This window comes from Aspergillus thermomutatus, assembly GCF_002237265.1.
Source record: "Aspergillus thermomutatus strain HMR AF 39 chromosome Unknown NODE_285, whole genome shotgun sequence".
Taxonomy (NCBI): domain Eukaryota; kingdom Fungi; phylum Ascomycota; class Eurotiomycetes; order Eurotiales; family Aspergillaceae; genus Aspergillus; species Aspergillus thermomutatus.
The window spans coordinates 5,765-26,568 of NW_020798335.1; the positions used below are offsets into that span (position 1 = coordinate 5,765).

General features: G+C 51.0%; 7 protein-coding genes across 7 annotated transcripts; 3 read left to right on the forward strand and 4 right to left on the reverse strand.

The window, feature by feature from the left end:
- Positions 1-585: 585 nt before the first annotated feature.
- On the reverse strand, positions 586-2,119 carry CDV56_101165 (putative MFS glucose transporter; the record flags this gene model as incomplete). The annotated part of the gene is made up of 2 exons (XM_026754784.1): positions 586-1,956; positions 2,021-2,119. 2 exons carry the CDS (start codon positions 2,117-2,119, stop codon positions 586-588), a joined length of 1,470 nt encoding a protein of 489 aa, XP_026610702.1.
- A 1,595-nt stretch (positions 2,120-3,714) lies between these two features.
- ssn3 (cyclin-dependent serine/threonine protein kinase SSN3) lies at positions 3,715-5,012 on the forward strand (the record flags this gene model as incomplete). The annotated part of the gene is made up of 2 exons (XM_026755258.1): positions 3,715-3,896; positions 3,947-5,012. 2 exons carry the CDS (start codon positions 3,715-3,717, stop codon positions 5,010-5,012), a joined length of 1,248 nt encoding a protein of 415 aa, XP_026610703.1.
- A 392-nt stretch (positions 5,013-5,404) lies between these two features.
- CDV56_101861 (putative metaphase-anaphase transition protein (Mlo2)) lies at positions 5,405-6,526 on the reverse strand (the record flags this gene model as incomplete). Its single annotated transcript, XM_026755480.1, has 1 exon — positions 5,405-6,526. The coding sequence occupies one exon, from the start codon at positions 6,524-6,526 to the stop codon at positions 5,405-5,407; it is 1,122 nt and encodes a 373-aa protein (XP_026610704.1).
- Positions 6,527-7,836: 1,310 nt separating this feature from the next.
- CDV56_102201 (alpha/beta hydrolase family protein) lies at positions 7,837-10,023 on the forward strand (the record flags this gene model as incomplete). Its single annotated transcript, XM_026755820.1, has 3 exons — positions 7,837-7,853; positions 7,911-8,944; positions 9,134-10,023. 3 exons carry the CDS (start codon positions 7,837-7,839, stop codon positions 10,021-10,023), a joined length of 1,941 nt encoding a protein of 646 aa, XP_026610705.1.
- Positions 10,024-10,552: 529 nt separating this feature from the next.
- Positions 10,553-13,512, forward strand: MCM2 (MCM DNA helicase complex subunit MCM2; the record flags this gene model as incomplete). The annotated part of the gene is made up of 5 exons (XM_026756178.1): positions 10,553-10,557; positions 10,646-10,761; positions 10,821-13,120; positions 13,174-13,343; positions 13,413-13,512. 5 exons carry the CDS (start codon positions 10,553-10,555, stop codon positions 13,510-13,512), a joined length of 2,691 nt encoding a protein of 896 aa, XP_026610706.1.
- Positions 13,513-14,498: 986 nt separating this feature from the next.
- On the reverse strand, positions 14,499-16,380 carry CDV56_103042 (Pal1 family protein; the record flags this gene model as incomplete). The annotated part of the gene is made up of 4 exons (XM_026756661.1): positions 14,499-15,280; positions 15,353-15,779; positions 15,850-16,085; positions 16,311-16,380. 4 exons carry the CDS (start codon positions 16,378-16,380, stop codon positions 14,499-14,501), a joined length of 1,515 nt encoding a protein of 504 aa, XP_026610707.1.
- A 1,917-nt stretch (positions 16,381-18,297) lies between these two features.
- Positions 18,298-20,382, reverse strand: CDV56_103460 (alkaline phosphatase; the record flags this gene model as incomplete). The annotated part of the gene is made up of 3 exons (XM_026757079.1): positions 18,298-19,943; positions 19,997-20,199; positions 20,270-20,382. The coding sequence occupies 3 exons, from the start codon at positions 20,380-20,382 to the stop codon at positions 18,298-18,300; spliced, it is 1,962 nt and encodes a 653-aa protein (XP_026610708.1).
- Positions 20,383-20,804: the final 422 nt, after the last annotated feature.

Below are 20,804 nucleotides of genomic sequence, written 5' to 3' on the forward strand. Positions count from 1 at the left end.
TTCCTCGTATGCATGCCAATGTGCACCAATGCAACATACTCAAGTCTGTTGACGTCTTTCTTGCATGACTAGTCAACTTTCTTCTTCCATGAGACCGACTCCCACACTTCCCCTCAATGGATAAGTGACGGATGAGTGGGGGATGTACCATACAGTCCCTCTGACTGGGTGGAGTTGTTCCTGTCAATATGACACTACCTACCTTACTATGGATACCTATCTTTATGATCCTTTTTTTCATTGCCACTGGTTTTATAACCATCCCAATGTGAATTAGGGAACTCAGCAACGTTGAGACGCAGTAAGGCGGACTTGTAGCTCAGTGGCCTTCTGACAATGCTACTTCGTAAGCTCACCAAAGAGCGTCAATCATAGTAGAACTAGATGCGGTCAAAGTATATAGTGTTACTCATGACAATTCCAATGGATTCTTTATGCGATTTCACAATATGATGCGAGGAAAATTTAGCCGAGATATTGCCTCGGTCCGTTCCGAACCTGGGCATGACAATGACATGAGTATACGGATGTAAGCTTCGATTCCTTGCTAAATTAACAGAGTACTCGGAGATAATGAGAAAGGTATTAGTCTCTCCGCCGCGAGTCTTCCCTTCCCCATACCTCATCGGCATTGGCCTTGCCCTTGGTTTCAGGCACCCATCCGTAGATGAAGCCTCCAAGAAGGCAAGCCAGTACCGCAAAGATCCAGTAGATCTTGCCACGGCCGCCCAATGCGTCGTTGAGCACCGGGAAGAACTGAGCCACGATGAACGTTGCGGTCCAGTTGGCCGCCAGCGCCCAGCTCTGCGTCGCACCCACAGCCTCGGGACCGACTAGCTCAGAAGCCAAGATAAAAGGTACTGGACCTAAGCCAACCGCGAAGCTGGCCACAAATAACAAAGCTGCTATCGCAGACAAGATTTTCTGGTTGAAATAGATCCCGAGCGCCAGCAAGACGGAGTTGCAGCCCATACCGGAGATGCTCAGAAGCAGGCAGGTCTTTCGGCCAATCTTATCAGGTAAAGGTGAGCAGGCAAGAGTAATGACCAGGTTGATGGCTGAGATCATCACGGTTAACAAAGCCGCTGCCGTGGGAAGGAGACCCTGTAGAAGTGAGACACTATACATGATGATACTGTTAATGCCGGTGAACTGTTGAGCCACCATCACTCCGATGACAGCAACGATGGCCGGTCGGTAGTATGGGTCTGTCACGGCTTGCAGGATCGTAACTGGGGGTTGCTTAGGGGGCAAGTTGCCGGAAGGAGGGGTGAGCAGTGACTCCTCCTCCGGTACTGTAGGCCTATCAGAGCTCCTCCATCCTTCAATTTCCTCTTCAATATCTGCATTCTTCCCACGTATCCTCTGCAGTACCTGTCTGGCCAAGTTCGCCTGTTGATGCTCAGCCAGCCAAGTGGGACTTTCAGGTACAAAGAATAGACCAAGGAGTTCCGAAAGCCCGAGTAGCCAAGCCACCGCAAGTATGGCCCTCCATTGATCCCCTTTGCTGAGAAAGTAGCCGAGCGTCTGGGTAAACAGGATACCTACATTGGTCATAATCTGCGTAAAGGCACCGAAGAACCCTTTCGCGTTGGGCGGGGCAATTTCGGATATATAAATTGGACCGACGACAATAGCAGCACCCGCACCAACACCACTCAGCAACCTACCGACACTCAAGGTCAGTAGATTGGGTGCAAATGTTTCCGCTACCGGACCCAGAATGAAGAAAATCGTTGTAGCTCGCAAGGCGAATAACCGCCCGTGTTTAGTGGAAACTGGCCCTGCCAGCAGGGCACCTAGCAAACCACCAAGGGTGTATATGGAGGACACCAGACCGAATTGGGAAGGGTTCATTGGAAGACATTGAGGCAGAGTCCCGAACAATGCTGAAGTGGTGAAATGGATGCTCTTTTGCTCGCAGGTAATGACAGCCTGGGGGGCATTAAGCTCGGCCTGTTTCAGTCCACAGTTAGTAATCGGTCAGGAGTCAAGCAATCCAAGAGCGCTTTGCACGAACAAGATGATAACCAAATTGAAGCGGCCCTAGTGTGACGACAAAAACGAGATAGACCAGGTACGCCGTGACCCTGGAATGGGTCACCTCAGTGGGACTCATGATGCTACTGGTCTGTTGATCTGTCGGGGTGATTTTTGGTCCGAATTAAGATACAAGGAGCCACGAGGTAGGAATTTAGTTAATAATATCGAAGCATTGTATTATTGGGATCGAAGCTGAAAGTATTCTGACCCTACTACTCCGTAGTAAGTAGGTAACTATCGCTTGGTCGCAGATGACGTTGTAAGGGTCCGTGGGAGCTTAGACTACCGGGATAAGGAAACTCCGTGTTGATTCGAGTCATTGACACTGACTCGCTAAACACGACAGTCCTAGCAATATGGCTACTTTCTACAGGGAGGAAAGTCATCACTGTCAGCCTATGAAGTTGATGCAAATACCTCATCAATATTATGTCTCGAGACTAGCAGCGCCTTCAAAGTATATATCTACTCCGCAGATGTTGAAGTGTGATACGGGAGACCGCAATTTGGCAACGACACAAATCAGTATCAGCAATGAAAAGTGGCCGAAGACACTGCGATGGAGTTATGCAGGACAATTCGGACATTCAGCAGTAGTCATAAAGAAAGCAGATCCATCCTACTCGTCTTATCATCACTGTATCTCTCATGAAGCGAGAGTGACTGATGTTGAAAAGCAATGTGCCTGCTGACTAACAAAAGAGGGGGAATCTGGGACAGTCGAGAAAGAGACTCAGACCGGATCACTCAATGCATCATCAACATCCTCAACTGCCATTGCTATTTGTCTCTCCAAACCCATCCTCATCATCGTCCCTGCATGCAATTGTTTCTAGTAGTAGTGGAGACGACCAGTCAATCATCCTCATAGTGCACTATCCACTCCACTACTGCGACCGTGGATCCTGATGAGGAGATCCCAGTACACTACGCCGTACTCTGCGCAGTCACCGTGACCCTTGAACGGTTACCGATAGATACTCCGTACCTCCACCTTTCGGGCCCTTTTGCTATTCCAACCTAACCAATCTCCATCCATGAGTCTGACAAACCAGCCTTCATCATCCGGCCCGTTAACTGCATCCTCTAGGTCCGCTGCGGCCAGTGTCAGCCAGAACTTGTCTCTAAAACGGAATTTACAGGCTGCTGTTGATGGTAATACCGGTTAATATCATATTGTCACCTATTTACTCCATTTGAGAAGCTCCTGACATTTCTTCTTTTCCTTGGCCACTCGACCCTCTTAAGTTTCCGTCTTTTCCGTCTTCTACTTTCTTCTTTCCCTTTTCGGAATCATCTCATGTGCTGCTGTCTCTCGGAGAGTCTTAAGCTTTGTTGCAGATGAAAAGATAAAAAGGCCTTTGGGTTGTGGCTGCTGAGCTTCACGGTGGCTTCTTTGTATCTTGCCCATCATGTTTGGAAGAAACTTCCCATTCTTCAACTCCATCGGCGGGTTCTATCCACGTGGTAATCTCCCTCTAAGCTAGTCCCAGCGATGTGTCTGTCGTTATTTGCTTCAGTGTCCTGTCCAATAAGTTTATCACTCTGCCGCGAGACTTTCCTCCATTTGAGCCGTTTGCCTCCTTCTATATACCCGCTGTTCTTTGCTTTACCATAAGGAATTCACCGAAGTTTCGAGCATATATACTATGAACATCCAGGTTTTTCAAAATGCTGACTCTTTTGCTTAAAGAGAATCTAGACTCGAGGAAACCCTCCGGAACTGGCTATACCAGCAAAGTACGGGTACGGGATAAGTATCACATCGTTGGCTTCATCAGCAGTGGTACATATGGCCGCGTCTACAAAGCCATCGGAAAGGATGGCAGGAAAGGCGAATTTGCGATCAAGAAGTGAGTCAATTTCTTTCATTAATTTTTTTTATAGTGGCTGACCAAATAAGATTCAAGCCCGACAAAGAGGGTGAAATCATCCAGTACACAGGCCTCTCGCAGTCGGCAATTCGAGAGATGGCTTTATGCTCTGAATTGGATCACCCCAACGTGGTGCAATTAGCAGAGATCATCTTGGAGGACAAGTGTATCTTCATGGTATTCGAGTACACTGAGCACGATCTGCTCCAGATCATCCATCACCACACTCAGCCGCAGAGACATGCCATTCCGGCACCGATGATCAAGTCGATATTGTTTCAGCTGCTGAATGGCCTGCTATACCTTCATACGAATTGGGTTTTGCATCGAGATTTGAAGCCAGCCAACATTCTAGTGACTTCGAGCGGTGCAGTCCGTATTGGTGATCTGGGCCTCGCGCGTCTATTTTACAAACCGCTCAACTCTCTTTATTCCGGAGACAAGGTTGTCGTCACGATCTGGTATCGTGCTCCGGAACTACTAATGGGCAGCCGGCATTACACGCCGGCCGTGGATCTTTGGGCAGTTGGATGCATATTCGCGGAACTGCTCTCTCTCCGACCCATCTTTAAGGGGGAAGAAGCTAAGATGGACAGCAAAAAGACAGTACCATTCCAGCGTAATCAGATGATGAAGATTATCGACATCATGGGCTTGCCCAGGAAGGAAACATGGCCCGGTCTTGTATCGATGCCCGAATTCTCCCAACTTCAGTCGTTAGCGATGTCGAGAGGTTACCTCAACAGACAGTGCAATCTGGAAGGATGGTACCAAAGTTGTCTGAAGAACAATGGGTATTCGCCAGCATCTGCTGCAGGAACGCCGGGCGCCGAAGGCTTCGACTTGCTCTCGCGGCTGCTCGAATACGACCCTACCAAGAGGATATCAGCCCGGGAAGCGTTGGAGCATCCGTATTTTACCACCGGTACTCCAATCACTGCTAATTGCTTCGCGGGCTACGAGGGCAAATATCCCCACCGCCGAGTCACTCAAGATGACAACGACATCCGCTCCGGCAGTTTACCCGGTACTAAGCGGAGCGGGCTGCCAGACGATAGCCTCATGGGTAGGGCTGCAAAGCGGCTCAAAGAGTGATTTACATATATTTTTTCTTCCAATATTTGAGCTCAAGCATGTGACTGGCGTTTAGGATCCTTCTCATAGACCATTTGGTGCTTGGATTGGCGTCTATGGGCTTTCTGATTCCGCAGTTTAGATCGTCGCATTTGCGCTGACTTGCTCATTGTCTCAGGCGCAATCATTGGCGGATTATTATATACTATACAAGAACTTACCTCATTCCAATGACCTTGAACCGTGAAATGGTAGTAATTAACCGAAATGCATGAGAGATACAAGCTCGAACTGCGGGTGCACTGATGTACAAATTCCATCCATCCCTTCCCTCCATAAACGCCTAATGAAAGCCCAGTGATTCCCAATCCTATGTCCCTTTCATTATCGTGTTCGTAAACTACAATCTGATGTTAATCTTCAGCCGAAAAAGACGACGTCATCTCAATAACCTGCTCCGAGTCAGCAACAAAACCCGAGGCGACAGACAATTTCGAACCAGACATACCACTTTGTTCTTTCCGACCATCTCCTCCCTCGTCCTTTTCGTTACCGCCATTCCTGGAAGAAGCGGAGGCCTGACCAGCAGCAGCATCCTTGATCGGCTGCTCATCACCACGCAACTTCTCAAAGTAGGCCTTGATATCCTCCGCGCTGACAGCGGTGCCGGACTCCGCAAATGGCTTCAGGAACTCCTTCACTTTATCGCGGAGGTGGTTGTACACCATCGCACCCTCGATAGCCCGGACACGGTCGATGTTACTCAGGGCTGCCTCGCCGCGGTCGTAGAGACTGCCTGTTCCGGTGCTGCCTCCGCCGTTGGCTTCGCCATCATCCGAGAGAGGGGGCTCGTATGTTTCCTCCTCTTCGCGGAGTTGGGGGTATTTGGCTAGGTTAGGGAAACATTCCGGGCAGCGGCAGAAGTGCTCGCGGAAGTCTTCTTTGAGGAAGAGGGAAAATGTTCCAGATGGGGGTGGGTTAGAGAGGGAATCGTGCTTGGGTTTGGCGGGTTCGGGCTGGGTAGTCTCTGGCTTTGGTTCTGTGGGGGTCTGTTCGCCATCGAGCTCTGACTGTGTCCGCTTTGCAGCTGGCTCATTTGTCTCCTTTGTTTCTGTCGTGTCATCGTCGTCCGCCTTGCGTTTCTTAGTGTTGGTCAACGGATCGGAAGATACATTCGAAGGCTCTGTGGCTGTGCGCTGCTCTTCCAAGCCTTTGTACAGTCCGCCCTCCTTATAGACTGCTGGAAGGAACCCCGGTGTTCCTGCGTATCGCTTCAACCACGGATTAGATTCGACACACTTGTAACACAAGAATGTCTCAAATTCATCTTCAGCCGGGAATCCCGGGGGCAGAGGCGTATCCTCATCGTCATTGTCATCCGCCCCACTATCCTGCTTCGTGGTTTCGACATCCGCCGTCGCAGCTTTCGCTTTTTTATACCAGTCCCTTGGTAAACCGATCAGGCACTCCGGATGCCACCAATCCTCACCACAACCACCGGTTTCGACCGTACCCAACCCAAGGCACTGAAACATTGTTCCTTTTTCTTCGAAGGCATTGTAGTCCTCGCCACAGCCGCAGAACCTGTTCTGAAAATTGTGGTTGTATTTGTTCTCCGGCGCTGGCTCTTGGGCCCGAACGCCCTTTGCACCGGTCTTGGGGTCATTGCGAAGCGTGCAGGGTAGGCCAGACAACACGCGCGTTGTCCCACAGTCGCAGACAAAGTTTCTCTTATTGAACAGCTCGACGAGTGTATGTTCGCCGTGGCAAGCGATGGAGCAGGAGTAGCAGACGCCTGCGGAAGTGTGCGGTGCATCTGGCGTATCGGAGGGAGGGTTGCATGTGAGACAGGCGAACAGACTCTGTCGCAGGGGTCCTAGAGCTTGTGTGCAGGAATCAAAGGACTAGACGGCGTCAGATAAGGATTGCTGGTTGTCGCGAGGGGGAGGAGACCGACTCACGTATGGTAGGATCTCGCGGGCGTCGGCCTCGAGACGCATTTGCGATTCGATGAATCTAGAGGTCATTGTGTGTTAGGACACAGCGGCACAGTCTTCGGCTTTCTTATCAAAATCCATCATATTAGAAGTAGGCTTCTTACTCTTTGGCGGTTTGCGAGTTCTGAGAGCTGAAGCTCTCTCTGCGCTTGCTGGCATCTTGCGAGTTCTTCTGCTGGTCGGTGCCGACTGACGGCTCCACTGATTCAGATGTGCTCATTGTCGCTGTCGCTCTTGCCACTAGACTACCCAGTCGCTTAAGCAGGACAATAGATATATTAAGCAGAGTGAAAGGTTGAGGAGTATGCGACCAAGACCTGGTCAAGATGCGCCCATGACGCGACGCGAGTGCATCAGATGTTTGCTCTGTTTGCACCGACCTTGACTGTTGATAATCATGTGGAGCCATCGTGGTCGCTCTGTACCTCCTCCCTTTTGCTTGATACAACTACATGTGAAACCGTGTGTTATTCTTCCATATTAGACTTTGGGATAGCAAGCCCGAGGGTTAAACAGGACTACCCATGCCTAATAAGCAGGCCACCCCATGTCAACGAAGGCAACCACTCTTTGAAAGTAGGTAGTGCTTACAGAGTCGGAAGCTAGAGATGTATGATTGGCTATATTAAGCCCTGGTGTCCGAATGCTCATGAGCATTTCTCAACATAGATTAATCAATGAGGGTTTAATTCATCATTTTAGTGCCTTTTCCCTAGAGACTGATAAGAGGCCTTTAGCCTTGCCGGCCGCTATGCAAGCTTCGCCCTTACCTCAGAGCGACCTACTATTACTCTCGATGTTAATGATCCCAAATTCAAGAGATCATCAACTGCCGCGCTGTACTCACGATGAGACTCACTTCGGAGTAAGTCTACCTTCCAGTCTTCCCTTTAGATTATGCTTAGCATGACAATTCTCCCAGAACACTACTTGAGGCACCTAAGCGCTCAAACCCAACTCCAAACGCCGCAGGCACTCTTGCAGTGTATACTCAAAGCACGTACTCTTTCCGCTCTCAAACAGAGAAAAAGGAGATTCGCGTTGTGGACCTTGCGACTGGTCGATCATGTTGTGTCACTGAGAATCCCAACGCCAGATCACCTCAATGGGTATCAAGAAGCAATCAGCTTATATGGCTTGAATGGCTGGAAAGCGGTAACACTGACTTGATGGTCGGTGACGCACAGTGCACTACCACTGAGATCTATAAAGCCGGCACAGTCCCCGGCCAAGCCTTTGACCTCAAGGTGACCGGGCAACTTCCGTTTCGAGAGGACGACGAGAACGATCTCGCGTTTGCGATCAGTGGCAGGGCAAATCCAAATGGGTCTCTGGTGAACCCGAAGCAGATTGCGGGATTCACTGGCCATAGCACTGGCCGTTTCTACACTACCTTTCCAGTCAGAGATGAATGCTCGTATGTGAGCGAATTGAAGAACTCCATCTGGTATGGGTCTCTGCGAAGAGGGTCCAAGCCGGGGAGTCGGTATAGTATCTCGGGCATTTCTAATCTCATGATATTTGCGGGACTAGAGGGGTTAGAGTCGCCCATGTCACCTTTGGGAGGGGAAGAGACCTCGCGAGAATTTGAAATTAACCCCTTTGCCATGGTATTTGTTGCCAGGGACAGAGAAGTCAACAGTGCTACTCATACAGCATGCTCATGCTATGTCCAACCCGTGGAACGCTGGGATCAACAGAACAGAGACCTTATCTATCAAGTATGGCGGTATCGGGGATTAGGAGGAGCAATATCATCACTTGCAGTGGATAAGTCAGATGAAAATCGACCAGTCGTCTTCCTATCCCAGAAGAGAGATGGAAACAAGGCCGACAAAAATCGCATCATATACATACCGGCGCCAGGAAGTTATGATGTGTATGAGATATTCGCATCTGCTGATGGCAACGGACTATGGGATCTTAGCCCGTGCGCCATCTCATTTGGGAACAACCGTACGCTTCTTATCCAGACAGAGCAGAGTGGGCGGGTGATGTAATATCACCTTAAACTTGGTCGTTACTGGGAGGGGTTACGTCCTGCGGCATTGAGACTGGTTGATCCATGGTGTTTTGGATCTATTGCGCATGTGACACCGGTGCGATCGGATTCATCGAGAATTCTGATCACTCACAGCAGCCTAGTCGAGACCCCTACATGGAATATCTTTGACCTAGCCGCTCTGACCGAATTCCCCAAGATATTATCTGCAAGTCGCGCAACGGATCTGGGGCTCTCTAAGGCACAAGTCGATGTGATTTGGTTCGATAGCACTGGCAATCGCAGAATCCAGGCCTGGGTGATCAAACCGTCCAAGTTCGACCCACAGCAGCGATACCCATTGGCATACTTTATTCATGGCGGCCCTCAGAGCGCGTGGAACAACCAGTGGAGCGTCCAATGGAATTTGGCATTGTTCGCAGAGCATGGCTTTGTTGTTGTTGCGCCCAACCCGGCAGGGAGCTCTGGGTTTGGGCAAGTTTTCATAGATTCCAGCCAATGTTCCTGGGGCGCGCTGCCTTATATAGACCTTGAGCGAGGCTTTGAATATCTGCAACAAAATGAGAGCCTCCGATACATTGACACTACTCGCTCCGTCGCGGTTGGTGCCGGGTACGGGGGATACATGGTTAACTGGATCCAAGGCCATGAGTTTGGCCGTAAATTCAAGGCCCTTGTGACGCATGATGGGATTTTTAGTATGACCTCCCAATTAGCAAGCAATCGGCAACACTTTATCAATGAACTTGGAGGTCCCATTTGGGAAACTCCGGATGAGTGGAGGAAATGGGATCCAGCACGATTTACTGCGAGCTGGCAAACTCCGCATTTAGTTATCCATTGCGAGTTGAATTACAAGAGGGTCATTGCCGATGGATTAGCCGCTTTCACTGTTCTCCAGCTCAGAGGCGTGAATAGTGCGCTTCTGGTGTTCCCAGACGAAGGTGATCCGATCGTCAATCCGGAAAATAATTTGCTTTGTTACCGCACTGTGATTGATTGGATGAGAAAGTACAGCGCTCAGAAATTTTAGCCAATTCGTTGAAATTCTTTCCTTGATGATTTGTCGGGGAAGGAAGTACTTGACCAGTGCCGCCCAGGGCGAAAGTGAGCATTATTGCGCCATGAAGCATTTTACAACTTACAAGTAAAAAGCAAGCATCGCCTGGATCACGAAGAATCTGAACTGGGAAAGCAGCGAAGATACTGACAAAAGAGAGAACCCAGGATGTGCGTATGTAGTGCCCTTGAACGAGCCAAAGGGATGAGCAAATAACCTTCGAGGGTAAGTGAGTCACCTGACTCGCCTTCGCCCTCTAAAAGCGGCAACGTCCGAATGAGGCAAGAGAATTACCTAAGTAGGACTTAATTGAAATCTGACGCGTGCAAGTCGCGCCTCGACGCGTCGTTTACCGCGCACCAACAACCGCCAAGGATTCTTTTCTCCCTTCGCTCCTCTCCCACCACTGCAAGAAGTGTCTGTCCTCCCAGCAACTTCTGTGAACATAGCCAATTCAGTCTGTTCTATTCATCCTTGAGCGCCAGACTGAATATTACACAAAATGAGGTATGTACTTTAACCTGCACATTTGCATCGTTGGCTGAAGAAGCACTCGGCGCTTTTTGTCAGTGGTCTAATCACCCTCATGATGCAGTTCACCACTTCGACCCAGCACATCTGCCGCCAATCGCGGCTTGGGGAGATTGAACAGACGTAAAAGATCCAGAGAGCCTGACGATGATGTGTCGTCTGTTGCTCCTCCCTCAAGCCGTAAGTTTTTATCGCATTGAAAATCACAAATGAATTAGTGGATGGCTGACTTTTTCCAGCTCCTCCCTCCTCTCCCCCTATGCTCCCCTTTGATGACGATGACAACGAAAGAGACGAAGAAGCAGAACTCATGGGAGACATTGACGATATTGATGAGATGGCAGAGGATGAAGATGGAATCGACCTGTTCGGGGACAACTTTGAAAGAGATTACCGAGATGCTGCAGACGACCGTTATCAAGGCGAATACATTGACGATGATGGAGACCATGAAGAACTTGACATTGCGACTCGCCGGCAGCTGGATGCTCGCCTGAACCGAAGAGATCGCGAGCTCGAGCGTCGCCGCCGTATGCCCGCCGCATTCTTGCAAGATGACGATGAAGGTGATATGGACCTCACTCGCCAGCCTCGGCGGCGAAGACATCATTACGATGAGGACCGTGAGGATATTGAAATGGGCGATGACGCCATGGAAGAGCTCTCCCTGGAGGAGTTAGCTGATGTAAAGGCGGCCAACATCACGGATTGGGTACTGCAGCCACAAGTTCTGCGCTCTATCTATCGAGAGTTCAAGGCTTTCCTCACAGAATTCACCGATCAAGCTGGTGAGTCAGTTTACGGAAACAAGATCAAAACCCTGGGTGAGGTGAATTCTGCATCACTCGAGGTCTCCTATGTCCACTTGACTTCCACAAAGGCCGCTCTTTCTTACTTCCTTGCGAATGAACCAACCGAGGTTCTCAAGGTCTTTGACCAAGTTGCGCTTGATGTCACTCTCTTCCACTACCCTCAATATCATGATATTCACAACGAGATCCATGTCCGAATCTCAGAACTTCCGATCGTCTACACCTTACGGCAGCTGCGCCAGCAACATCTGAACTCCCTTGTCCGTGTCAGTGGAGTTGTCACCCGCCGGACCGGTGTCTTCCCGCAATTGAAATATGTGATGTTCATTTGCCAGAAGTGTAATATCACATTGGGACCTTTCCAGCAGGAAGCGAGCGCGGAAGTCAAAATCTCCTACTGTCAGAACTGCCAGTCGAAGGGGCCGTTTACCATCAACTCAGAAAAGACTGTCTACCGGAACTACCAAAAGCTGACATTGCAAGAATCCCCGGGCTCCGTGCCCGCCGGACGACTGCCGCGTCAGCGTGAAGTCGTCTTACTTGCAGATCTCATCGATTCTGCCAAGCCAGGTGATGAGATTGAGGTGACTGGTATCTACAGGAACAGCTACGACGCTCAGCTTAACAACAAGAACGGCTTCCCTGTTTTTGCCACGATCATCGAGGCGAATCATGTCGTCAAGTCGCACGACCAGCTGGCTGGTTTCCACTTGACCGAAGAAGATGAGCGCGAGATTCGTGCCTTGTCCAGAGACCCCGATATTGTTGATAAGATCGTGCGCTCTATCGCGCCAAGCATTTACGGGCACCAGGACGTGAAGACCGCTGTTGCCCTCTCGCTTTTCGGTGGCGTGAGCAAGGAAGCCCAAGGCAAGATGGCTATCCGTGGAGACATCAACGTGCTCCTTCTCGGTGACCCCGGTACAGCTAAGTCGCAGGTGCTGAAGTACGTTGAAAAGACTGCCCATAGAGCGGTCTTTGCAACCGGTCAAGGTGCCAGTGCTGTCGGTCTTACAGCCAGCGTCCGTCGCGATCCTTTAACCAGCGAATGGACCCTGGAAGGAGGAGCTCTGGTGCTCGCGGATCGAGGCACATGTCTGATCGATGAGTTTGATAAGATGAACGATCAGGATCGGACTTCTATCCACGAAGCCATGGAACAGCAGACCATTTCTATCTCCAAGGCTGGTATCGTTACCACCTTGCAAGCCCGCTGCGCTGTGGTGGCAGCCGCCAACCCCATCGGTGGACGCTACAACAGCACGATTCCGTTCTCCCAGAACGTCGAGCTCACAGAGCCCATTCTTTCGCGTTTCGATATTCTCTGTGTCGTGCGGGACATGGTCGAGCCGACCGAAGATGAGCGTCTAGCCAACTTCGTCGTCGAGTCTCACCACCGAGCCAACCCCACTCGGCCTCTCAGGGACCAGGACGGCAATCTGATCGATTCGGAAGGCAACCGGATCGATGAGGAAGGTTACCGCCTGGATAAGCATGGCAACCGCCTGCCCCCCACTCCCGAGGAAATCGCCAAGCGTGAAGCAGCCCAACGCAAGGCGGAAGAAGAGAAGGAGGGCGAGATCCCCCAGGAGCTCCTACGGAAGTACATCCTGTACGCGCGCGAAAGATGCCACCCGAAGCTTTACCAGATCGATCAGGACAAGATCGCGCGGCTCTTCGCCGACATGAGACGGGAGTCCCTGGCCACTGGTGCCTACCCCATCACTGTACGTGGTTTCCAACATATCTTCTTTCCGTCTATCATGCTAACCACAATCAGGTCCGTCACCTGGAAGCCATCATGCGTATCGCCGAAGCCTTTTGCAAGATGCGTCTGTCCGAGTACTGCTCCGCCCAGGACATCGACCGCGCGATCGCCGTAACGGTCGACTCCTTCATCGGCAGCCAGAAGATCAGCTGCAAGAAGGCCCTCTCCAGGGCATTCGCCAAGTAAGTCCCCATTGCCCGTGACTCCTCCCCTTTCTTCATAGGCACTGGTTCTAACCCCTGACGAAATAGATACACACTCTCCAGACCCAAGCCCCAATCCAAGCGGCGAGCAGGTATCCCCGCTCCAAACCCCTACGCTCTCCGGCCGAGTCAAGCCACAAGGGCGTAGGCATAGGCATAGGCATAGCTAATCGTGCTCGTGCTCGTGCTCGTGCTCGCACTCATGATGATCATGTCTCTTCCGTATTTCGATTTCATTTAATCTCTTTCTCCGTCACGATCGGCAAATTGCATAATGCTGGCTTGCTTTGCTCACGCTTCTTCGGCAAGTTATTCGGTCTCTCTGTCGTCTGAACCTGGATACGCATGGGCTTTGTTTTCAGCAGGATTGGGTTGGTTTATGAAATGGGTTCGGTGTGGGCGTTTTGTCTTGTGTATATTCCAATACTTCGTATCAAAATCTGATATACAAATGCTTCTTGTCTCTAGATTATTTCGAGAGTTTACGTCTGGGCGATCACAAGCTAGCTAATCTACCCGTTGATCATTGGTAAACCGCCTGCAATATGTTGATTTTCCGGAACCAAGTTCAATTGACTTGAATACAGACACAAAGTAACACTGTACGCTGTATGATGTATGATTGAATCTAGTAAAATGACATTACCCTCGTGATAGAGCGATACGTGAAAGAAACTAGGGTGTGAAAGACAAAACCCATCCGGGCAATGCAGCATCGCATATCCAGTTCCCAATCCCAACAAACGCCACTCCTTTTGCACCCCACGCAAGCTTCTACTGAGCAGATAATGTCTCCAGCTCACTTTTCACAAGCTTGTACAGATCGTATCCCCATCCTGGTGCTAGAAAGCCTCAACAAAATGTTCAGAGGTATAAATACCGTGGCATGTCAACATGCCAAGAGGCGTCCCCGCTACGATGCGGTACAAGCATGTCCGAATACCATGGGTATCACGGCAAGTAAGAGATTATGATACATACTCGCATACTATAATCCCGGCGAGTCCGGCACAGACGCGTCCAAGCGTCCTTCAATCCGTTGCTTCCCGGTCGGGTTCATCGGATCGACACAGCCCCTGGAGCAGAAACAGCACAAGGCAAATCTTCCGAGAAGCCGGTTTGAGGTTAGCCAGCTCAGTCATTGCTGACCCGCCGCTCGGGCCGGGGCTTCCGCAAACTCTTCATTCTGTTGATGAAGCCGCCGCCGCCGCCGCTCTTCCCATCTTCAAACCCGGTATTCGAGCGTTCATTGGTGAACCTTCTTTCCAGGTTGGTGGTCTGTTTGGGACTGCTGGAAGACCGTGCACGGCCACCTTCAATGCCTGACCGTGACTCCTCGGCGGTGTTGATCCGAGCGCCTTTCTTCTCCCAGGCATCATCGTAATCTTGGAAGAATGGGTTCTTCTCGTTCGCACGAAGCGACCCGGAGTGGCTCGAGCTGAGTGGAGCATTATAGGAGGCTTCGGGGGACACCATCCGTCCACCTTGCGGCTTGTTGATGCCTCGTAGTCTCTGAGCAAGGCTCTTCTTTCGCGCAAGACCTCCATTCTGGGAAAACTGATTCTCGTTCTCGCTCGCGCGACGCTGGATCGCAGCCCGACTTGCTGGCGCTCCCTCAAGGAAAGTGCTTGTACCGAGGCCCATACTTTCTGCTCCATGGATGGGTTCAATGCGTGCTTTCGGGTCGAAGCTGACGGCATCCCCGCTCCTGGAAGCACTAGTCGAGCCGTAATCATTGAACCCTTCTTCCATCGTACCGTGAAATTGGTCAAGGTTGATGTTCTTGTTGACGGGCCCGGAACCTCCCAGCGCCATGTTGGGAGAGTCCTTGGGGAAGGCCTGCATGGGAGCGGTGCGCGATCCTTTGCGGTTGCGGTGAGGGTTGCAGGCATCGAAAGGTCCATCGTGATGGAACACTAGTAGAGTACGTATTAGTACAGAGTTCACCCTTCTGTTAATGGAAATTGAGTTCAGTGGGCATAGCTTACTCCCCGTGCCGTAGATACTGGTCACGTCCAGTTTATCGATGATATCAAGCTGGTAGTTGGTCTTCTTGGATCGAGGTTTTCCATCGCGATGACGAGCTTCCCGCTCACGTCGCCGTCTCTCTCGTCGACGCTTTTCTTCATCAGAATCCATGAGCTTCGGTCGGTCCATGATAGAGGACTCTGAGTTCCGCCGGGGCCGTCTTTCCCGTTCCCTATCCCGCCCCGGACCCGAGCGACTCGTCGTCTTTGTCAAACTGGGCGGATCGGCGAATATGTCGAAAGGATCCTTCGTTCCACGATCTGAGCGGTCTCTCGGCGCGGTAGGTGTACGAGAGTTTGACGGTAACTTTGAGGAGCCGCTGTCAGGAGGGGGTGGAGCTGGCCGGTGACCGTTGCTCTGGGGCTGAGAGTTGAGACTGAGGTTCTCCTGCAGGACAAGGAGCACAAATGGTTAGACAGATCTAGAGAGAATTATCGAGGGACTAAGACAAACGTACGAAGAGATCCCGTGTGTGGGAGGTCATGTCCTGCTTATCCACAGGCGAGAACAGAGATCCCACCGGAGCCGACCGAGGAGAAGAGAGACTGTCGGTATCGTCGAGGAAAGGATTCGTAGAGGTTGGTCGCGGCGGTCGGGATCCAGATGTGGCAGAACCGGCAGGAGACAAGGCGCGGTTTCTGAAAGGGTTATTGGAAGCTAGATTGACAGCCAGGCGAGGTGAAATCTGACCGTCTAGTTCGCAGAGAATACCGTCAGTAAGACAAAACGTTGCGAGAGAAAAACAATAAAATAAGCAGGCGACGCAAGGTCTAGATATAGAGAATAATGAAAGGACAGAGCTCTCGAGCCATCAACGGGCCCCGCCAGATATGAAACAGCAGAGAAACGCAGACGATCACCGACGACGAAAGGGGATCAGACTTTCGCGACAGTCAAAAAAATAAAAGGCTGACGCACCTGCTGGGCCCAGCGAAACGCCAGGTGGATAAGGATATGACAGGGTTGGGGGATGCTGAGAGGCGTTCATCTTTGCAGCACACGCAATCAAGGTCGGGAAAAGATAGAGATCAACAAGATGATTGGAGAGCTCAAGAGTGTTTTCATAAAACAGGAACTTGGACAGAAGATTAAGGTCGGTCGAGAATTGAGAGCGCGCGTAAAGACTGGGCAGTCCCAGCGCGGAGGGTTTGCTGAAACAGCGATGTTGGTATCCGCCAGAGGACGGTCAGGGGTTGAACTTGATGGAGGAGGGATAGGTCGCTAGTTTGATTGGGAGGGACGGAAAGAGGGGCGTTGGTAGATGAACGGAGATGGGAGACAGACGTTAGATAGTCTGCACTCTGTAGAAGATACCTTGCTTTTTCTGAACTCTCCGGTAGAAAGAGCAGATGCGGAGAATTTAGCAAGAGCAGGAGAAGTGTTGGACAGGGAAGAAAAGGAGGAAGTAGAAGGAGGAAGAGAGAAGGTGAAGGTGGGTTGACTAAGGGGAGAGAGAGAAGATGCCCCCGGTCTACGATCAAAGTGATCAAACTTCTAAGGTAACCGACTGACTGAAGGATCGGGAAAAAAAAGAGTGTGACTAAGACACAAAAGGAGAAAGGGAGAATAATATCACTTGACAATCAATTATTAGTAGTTATCAACTGATTTCTGGGGGGCAAAAGTAAAGACGACGACGGGCTCATTGATCGTCGTTCGTTCGTTAAGGGGGGCGGGAAAAGGACGGGAAAGTGGGCGGGTGAGATCCGTGCGGATGGCAGGATGTCTGCTCAGAGGAATGAGATGATAATAATGATGATCAGTAGGAGTAATACAAGAGGCGAATTGAAGGAATACTGGAATAAACAAGCAAGAAGCGAAAGTCAGAACATATTCTGTCAGATGAAGCAACGCAATAATATCCGAGTAAGAATCAGACTTGCTTGGAGATAAGGGAAACAGAGATTAACCGCGGATCGACGGCATGACTTGATTTACATTATGATCCAAACGTCCAGTACTTGATAACTAGAGAGCACTACTCTATCTAGTTACTGAAACCCTGTAGTGAACAGTTCCAACGTCTGCTTCGTCACTGAATATCTATCGACTGCCTTTGCTCATGCAATGTCTCCTTAGCTGTACAAACTCCCGACTTGACTCCACTCTGCCGTACCCCAGAGTATTAGTCCCCTCACTAGTCATCTAGTCCGCCATACTGCAGAAGTCATTCACCCCAACACTATCTATCTAGATAGGTATTCTTCCATGACATCCATCTTCTTCAAACCCATTCGCTCAGCATATACCCTGTAGAATTGACGAAAAATCAAAAGGTGGCGTCAGCTACATACCAGCAATTCCACGCCAACGCCGTCAGCCTTCCGCCAGGAATGCCACGCGCTCATTACCAAGGCAGGTGGACTGCCAATCCAGGGGTATGACTCCCATCCTACCACGTACCAGGTGCTACTGTACTCCGTCATCGGAGCTGAACTGATACTGATAAGCTTCCTACAACTGCTCCAAGTATCCAAGACTACTCAGCAGTCTACTCGGCAGTCGACTGACTGCTGACTACCTTACGGACATGGAATGTTCGGGGATTACGTAGTGATGGTCCCGAGTCCCGACCCTGCGCTGATGCAAGGATCCATTCCTATCGTGCTGCTCGTATGTCAGGAACAGCTTTCCAGGGTGACCATCCTGGAAATAGAAAAAAGAAAACTAAATTTAAATAGAAATAGAAAGAGGAATGCTCAAGAGGAACTTGGTAAAAGATCAGGGTTCAGTATGTACTGTGACATCATTTTCTATCTGACTGAATGATGAGACATGATGGAGGAGTTAAGGGAATCAATATATACCAAAATACATACGTCTGAAGTCTAAACGTCTCACTTTGAAGATACGGAAGAGAGTAAAGAAGAAAAAGGGAGTGTAGCTTTTACCTCAACCCGAGCACTTATTTGCCCTTGTGTTTCTTGGTCTCCGCCAATCCAAGACACTCGGCCATGTTGAAGAAGATATCAATAGAATTGTACACTCCGCCAAACAGTTCCTGGCATGGACCCTGCGCGAACACAGGCACATCCGTCAGCGAGTGCACGCCTTGGCTGGCGTCCACTGGCAGGGTACCGTTGATCAGGAACCCGGTCACGGCATCCTTGTAGTTGGCGTAGTAGTTGCTCTTGGAGCCGGTGGCAGGGAGACGAGCGCCTTCCTTGTGGACCTGGTAGTTCTCCCGGTGGTCGGGGAAGGCCACGGTTCCCGAGTGCAGAGTGTATCTGGGATCCCAGCGAGCGGGGAAGTGAGCCCCCTCCGAGTACCGCAGGGCGTTGGGTCCGGCAACGGTGTACTGGGACAGACCAGAGCTCTCGTAGGTTCCAATGGCCTGGCGCTTCTTTCGGTCCTCGCTTTGAGCGTTGAGATACTCGGTGTCAATGGAGCCAGTGACGTCGAATCCGTGTCCGTGGTCAGCAGTCACGATGATCAGGGTGTCGTCCAACTGACCCAGAGCCTTGAGCTTCTCAATGGTCGCGCGGACGGTATCATCCAGCTCCAGGAGCTCACCCAGAGACCGGTCGTAGTCCAGAACGTGCATCTGCTTGTCGATGCTCGCGGCCTCGGACATGAGGAACCAGCCGTTCTTCCTGTGGCGGGCATTCAGCACGTCAATCGCCTTGAGGGTCATGTCCTTCAGACCAGGCAGATCCTCGGCATCGCGACCGGAGCCGTCCGGGTAGTTGGTCTTGTTCTGGAGATTGGACTGGTAGACGTTGCGGTCGAGCCAGGTGGCCAGGTTGGATATCTGGAACACACCCAGAGCCTTGGTGTCATTGGGAGCGGCATGGAGGGCGGTATTGTTCCAGCTGACACTGTAGCCCTTCTCCGCGAACAGGTTGTAGTAGTCCCGCGAAGCGTCCTTGCTCTTAAGGAAATTCTCTGCACCGGCGCCGAAGATGACATCAGGGCCCTCCAAGTCAGTCCACTCGTACTTAGTCAGACCCTCATAGTAAGCGTCGATAACGTGCTCATATTCACCCCGATCACTGGTGTGAGCGGCTAGGGCGGCGGGAGTCGCGTCAGCCAGGAAGGCAGTCGAGACAATACCGATACCTGCGCCCGGGTACCGACGACGGAAAATCTCAGCAATGTTCTCAAACTTCGGATCATCAAAGGGATCCTCAGAGGAGTCGACGTAAACGTTCAGAGCATTGACGGTGGTCTTGTGCCCAGAGTAGAGAGCAGACGCAGAGTTGGCAGAGTCGGTGATGAACGAATCCATCGAGTGGGTCATCTGGTGGCCCAGAACGGGGAACTTGTCCAACTGCATCTTGGTCATGTACTTGCCATTGATACTGCGATGAGCGATGAGACGAGCAGCAGTGATCATGTTGGTGGTCATTCCATCGCCAACGAAAAGGACGACATTCTTGGCCCGCCGCTTCTTGTGGAGGTCCCGGACAACCCAGTTGGCCGTTGTAGTCTGGTTTCCGTAGTAGGTCAAGGTAGCCTCGTACTCTCCAGGCTCATAGAGTGCAACTCTTCTGTAGGCCTTGGAGGTCACGTTGACAAGCGAAGGCGAGTTCGCGTCTTTCGCAAACAGGTCTGACTACGGTCAGCAGGTGCGCTATTATGTCAACAGCTAGTGGCGACCATACCTTCATACCATGTGAAGTTCCATCTTTCGAGCTGGGGCTCTTTGATGTCAAAGTACTTTGTTACAGAGACTGGCTTTCCACCCTTCTTGGCGATGGTGAACTTGAAGTCGGGGTCGGGTTCACCCGCGCGAGCCTCAGAGCCGTTGACGGGAGAGTGAACCTCCAGTCGGATATCGAAATACTGGCCCGGAAGGAAATCCGCCCTATGGAAAAACAGGCGATCAACTCCAGATTCTTGCACCACTTATAAACAATTGGCAAGCGAAAACATACTGATCCGGAGGGAAGACACAGCCCAGAGTTGGACAACCACCCAAGCGCTGAAACGTCTGAGCATGGGCGCATGAGGCAAGAAGTGACACCCCGGAGACCCAGAGGAACCTCATTTTGACAAAGTCGCAAAATAGACAGGGTATGAAGCTCTGGGAGAACGGATTTGACCTTCGAGGGTATCGCTCCCTTTATAACACAGCCCGGGTCAGGGCGCCAAGGACCCTCCCTTGCATGACGCATAAGAGGCGCGTTGCATCTGCTCATTGACAGAAACTGGTACAGTCCTCCCAGTCGTCAAGACCGTGCATGAGTGCTGTTGATGGCCCGATTCAGACTGGGATCTCAACAGGTACAAAGAATTGAGCCAAGACCCGACGGGCTTGGCAGATAACAATGCATCCTTTCAATGCTGGTGCATTTTCCATCAACGACAAATGCGAAACGAGCTTCCCCCACACGTGCACAGGCGAAGCGCTGTCTGAGAAGCTTGGGCAACAGGGGCGCGAGCCGTAGTTTCGATTGCCAAGCCAAGCCG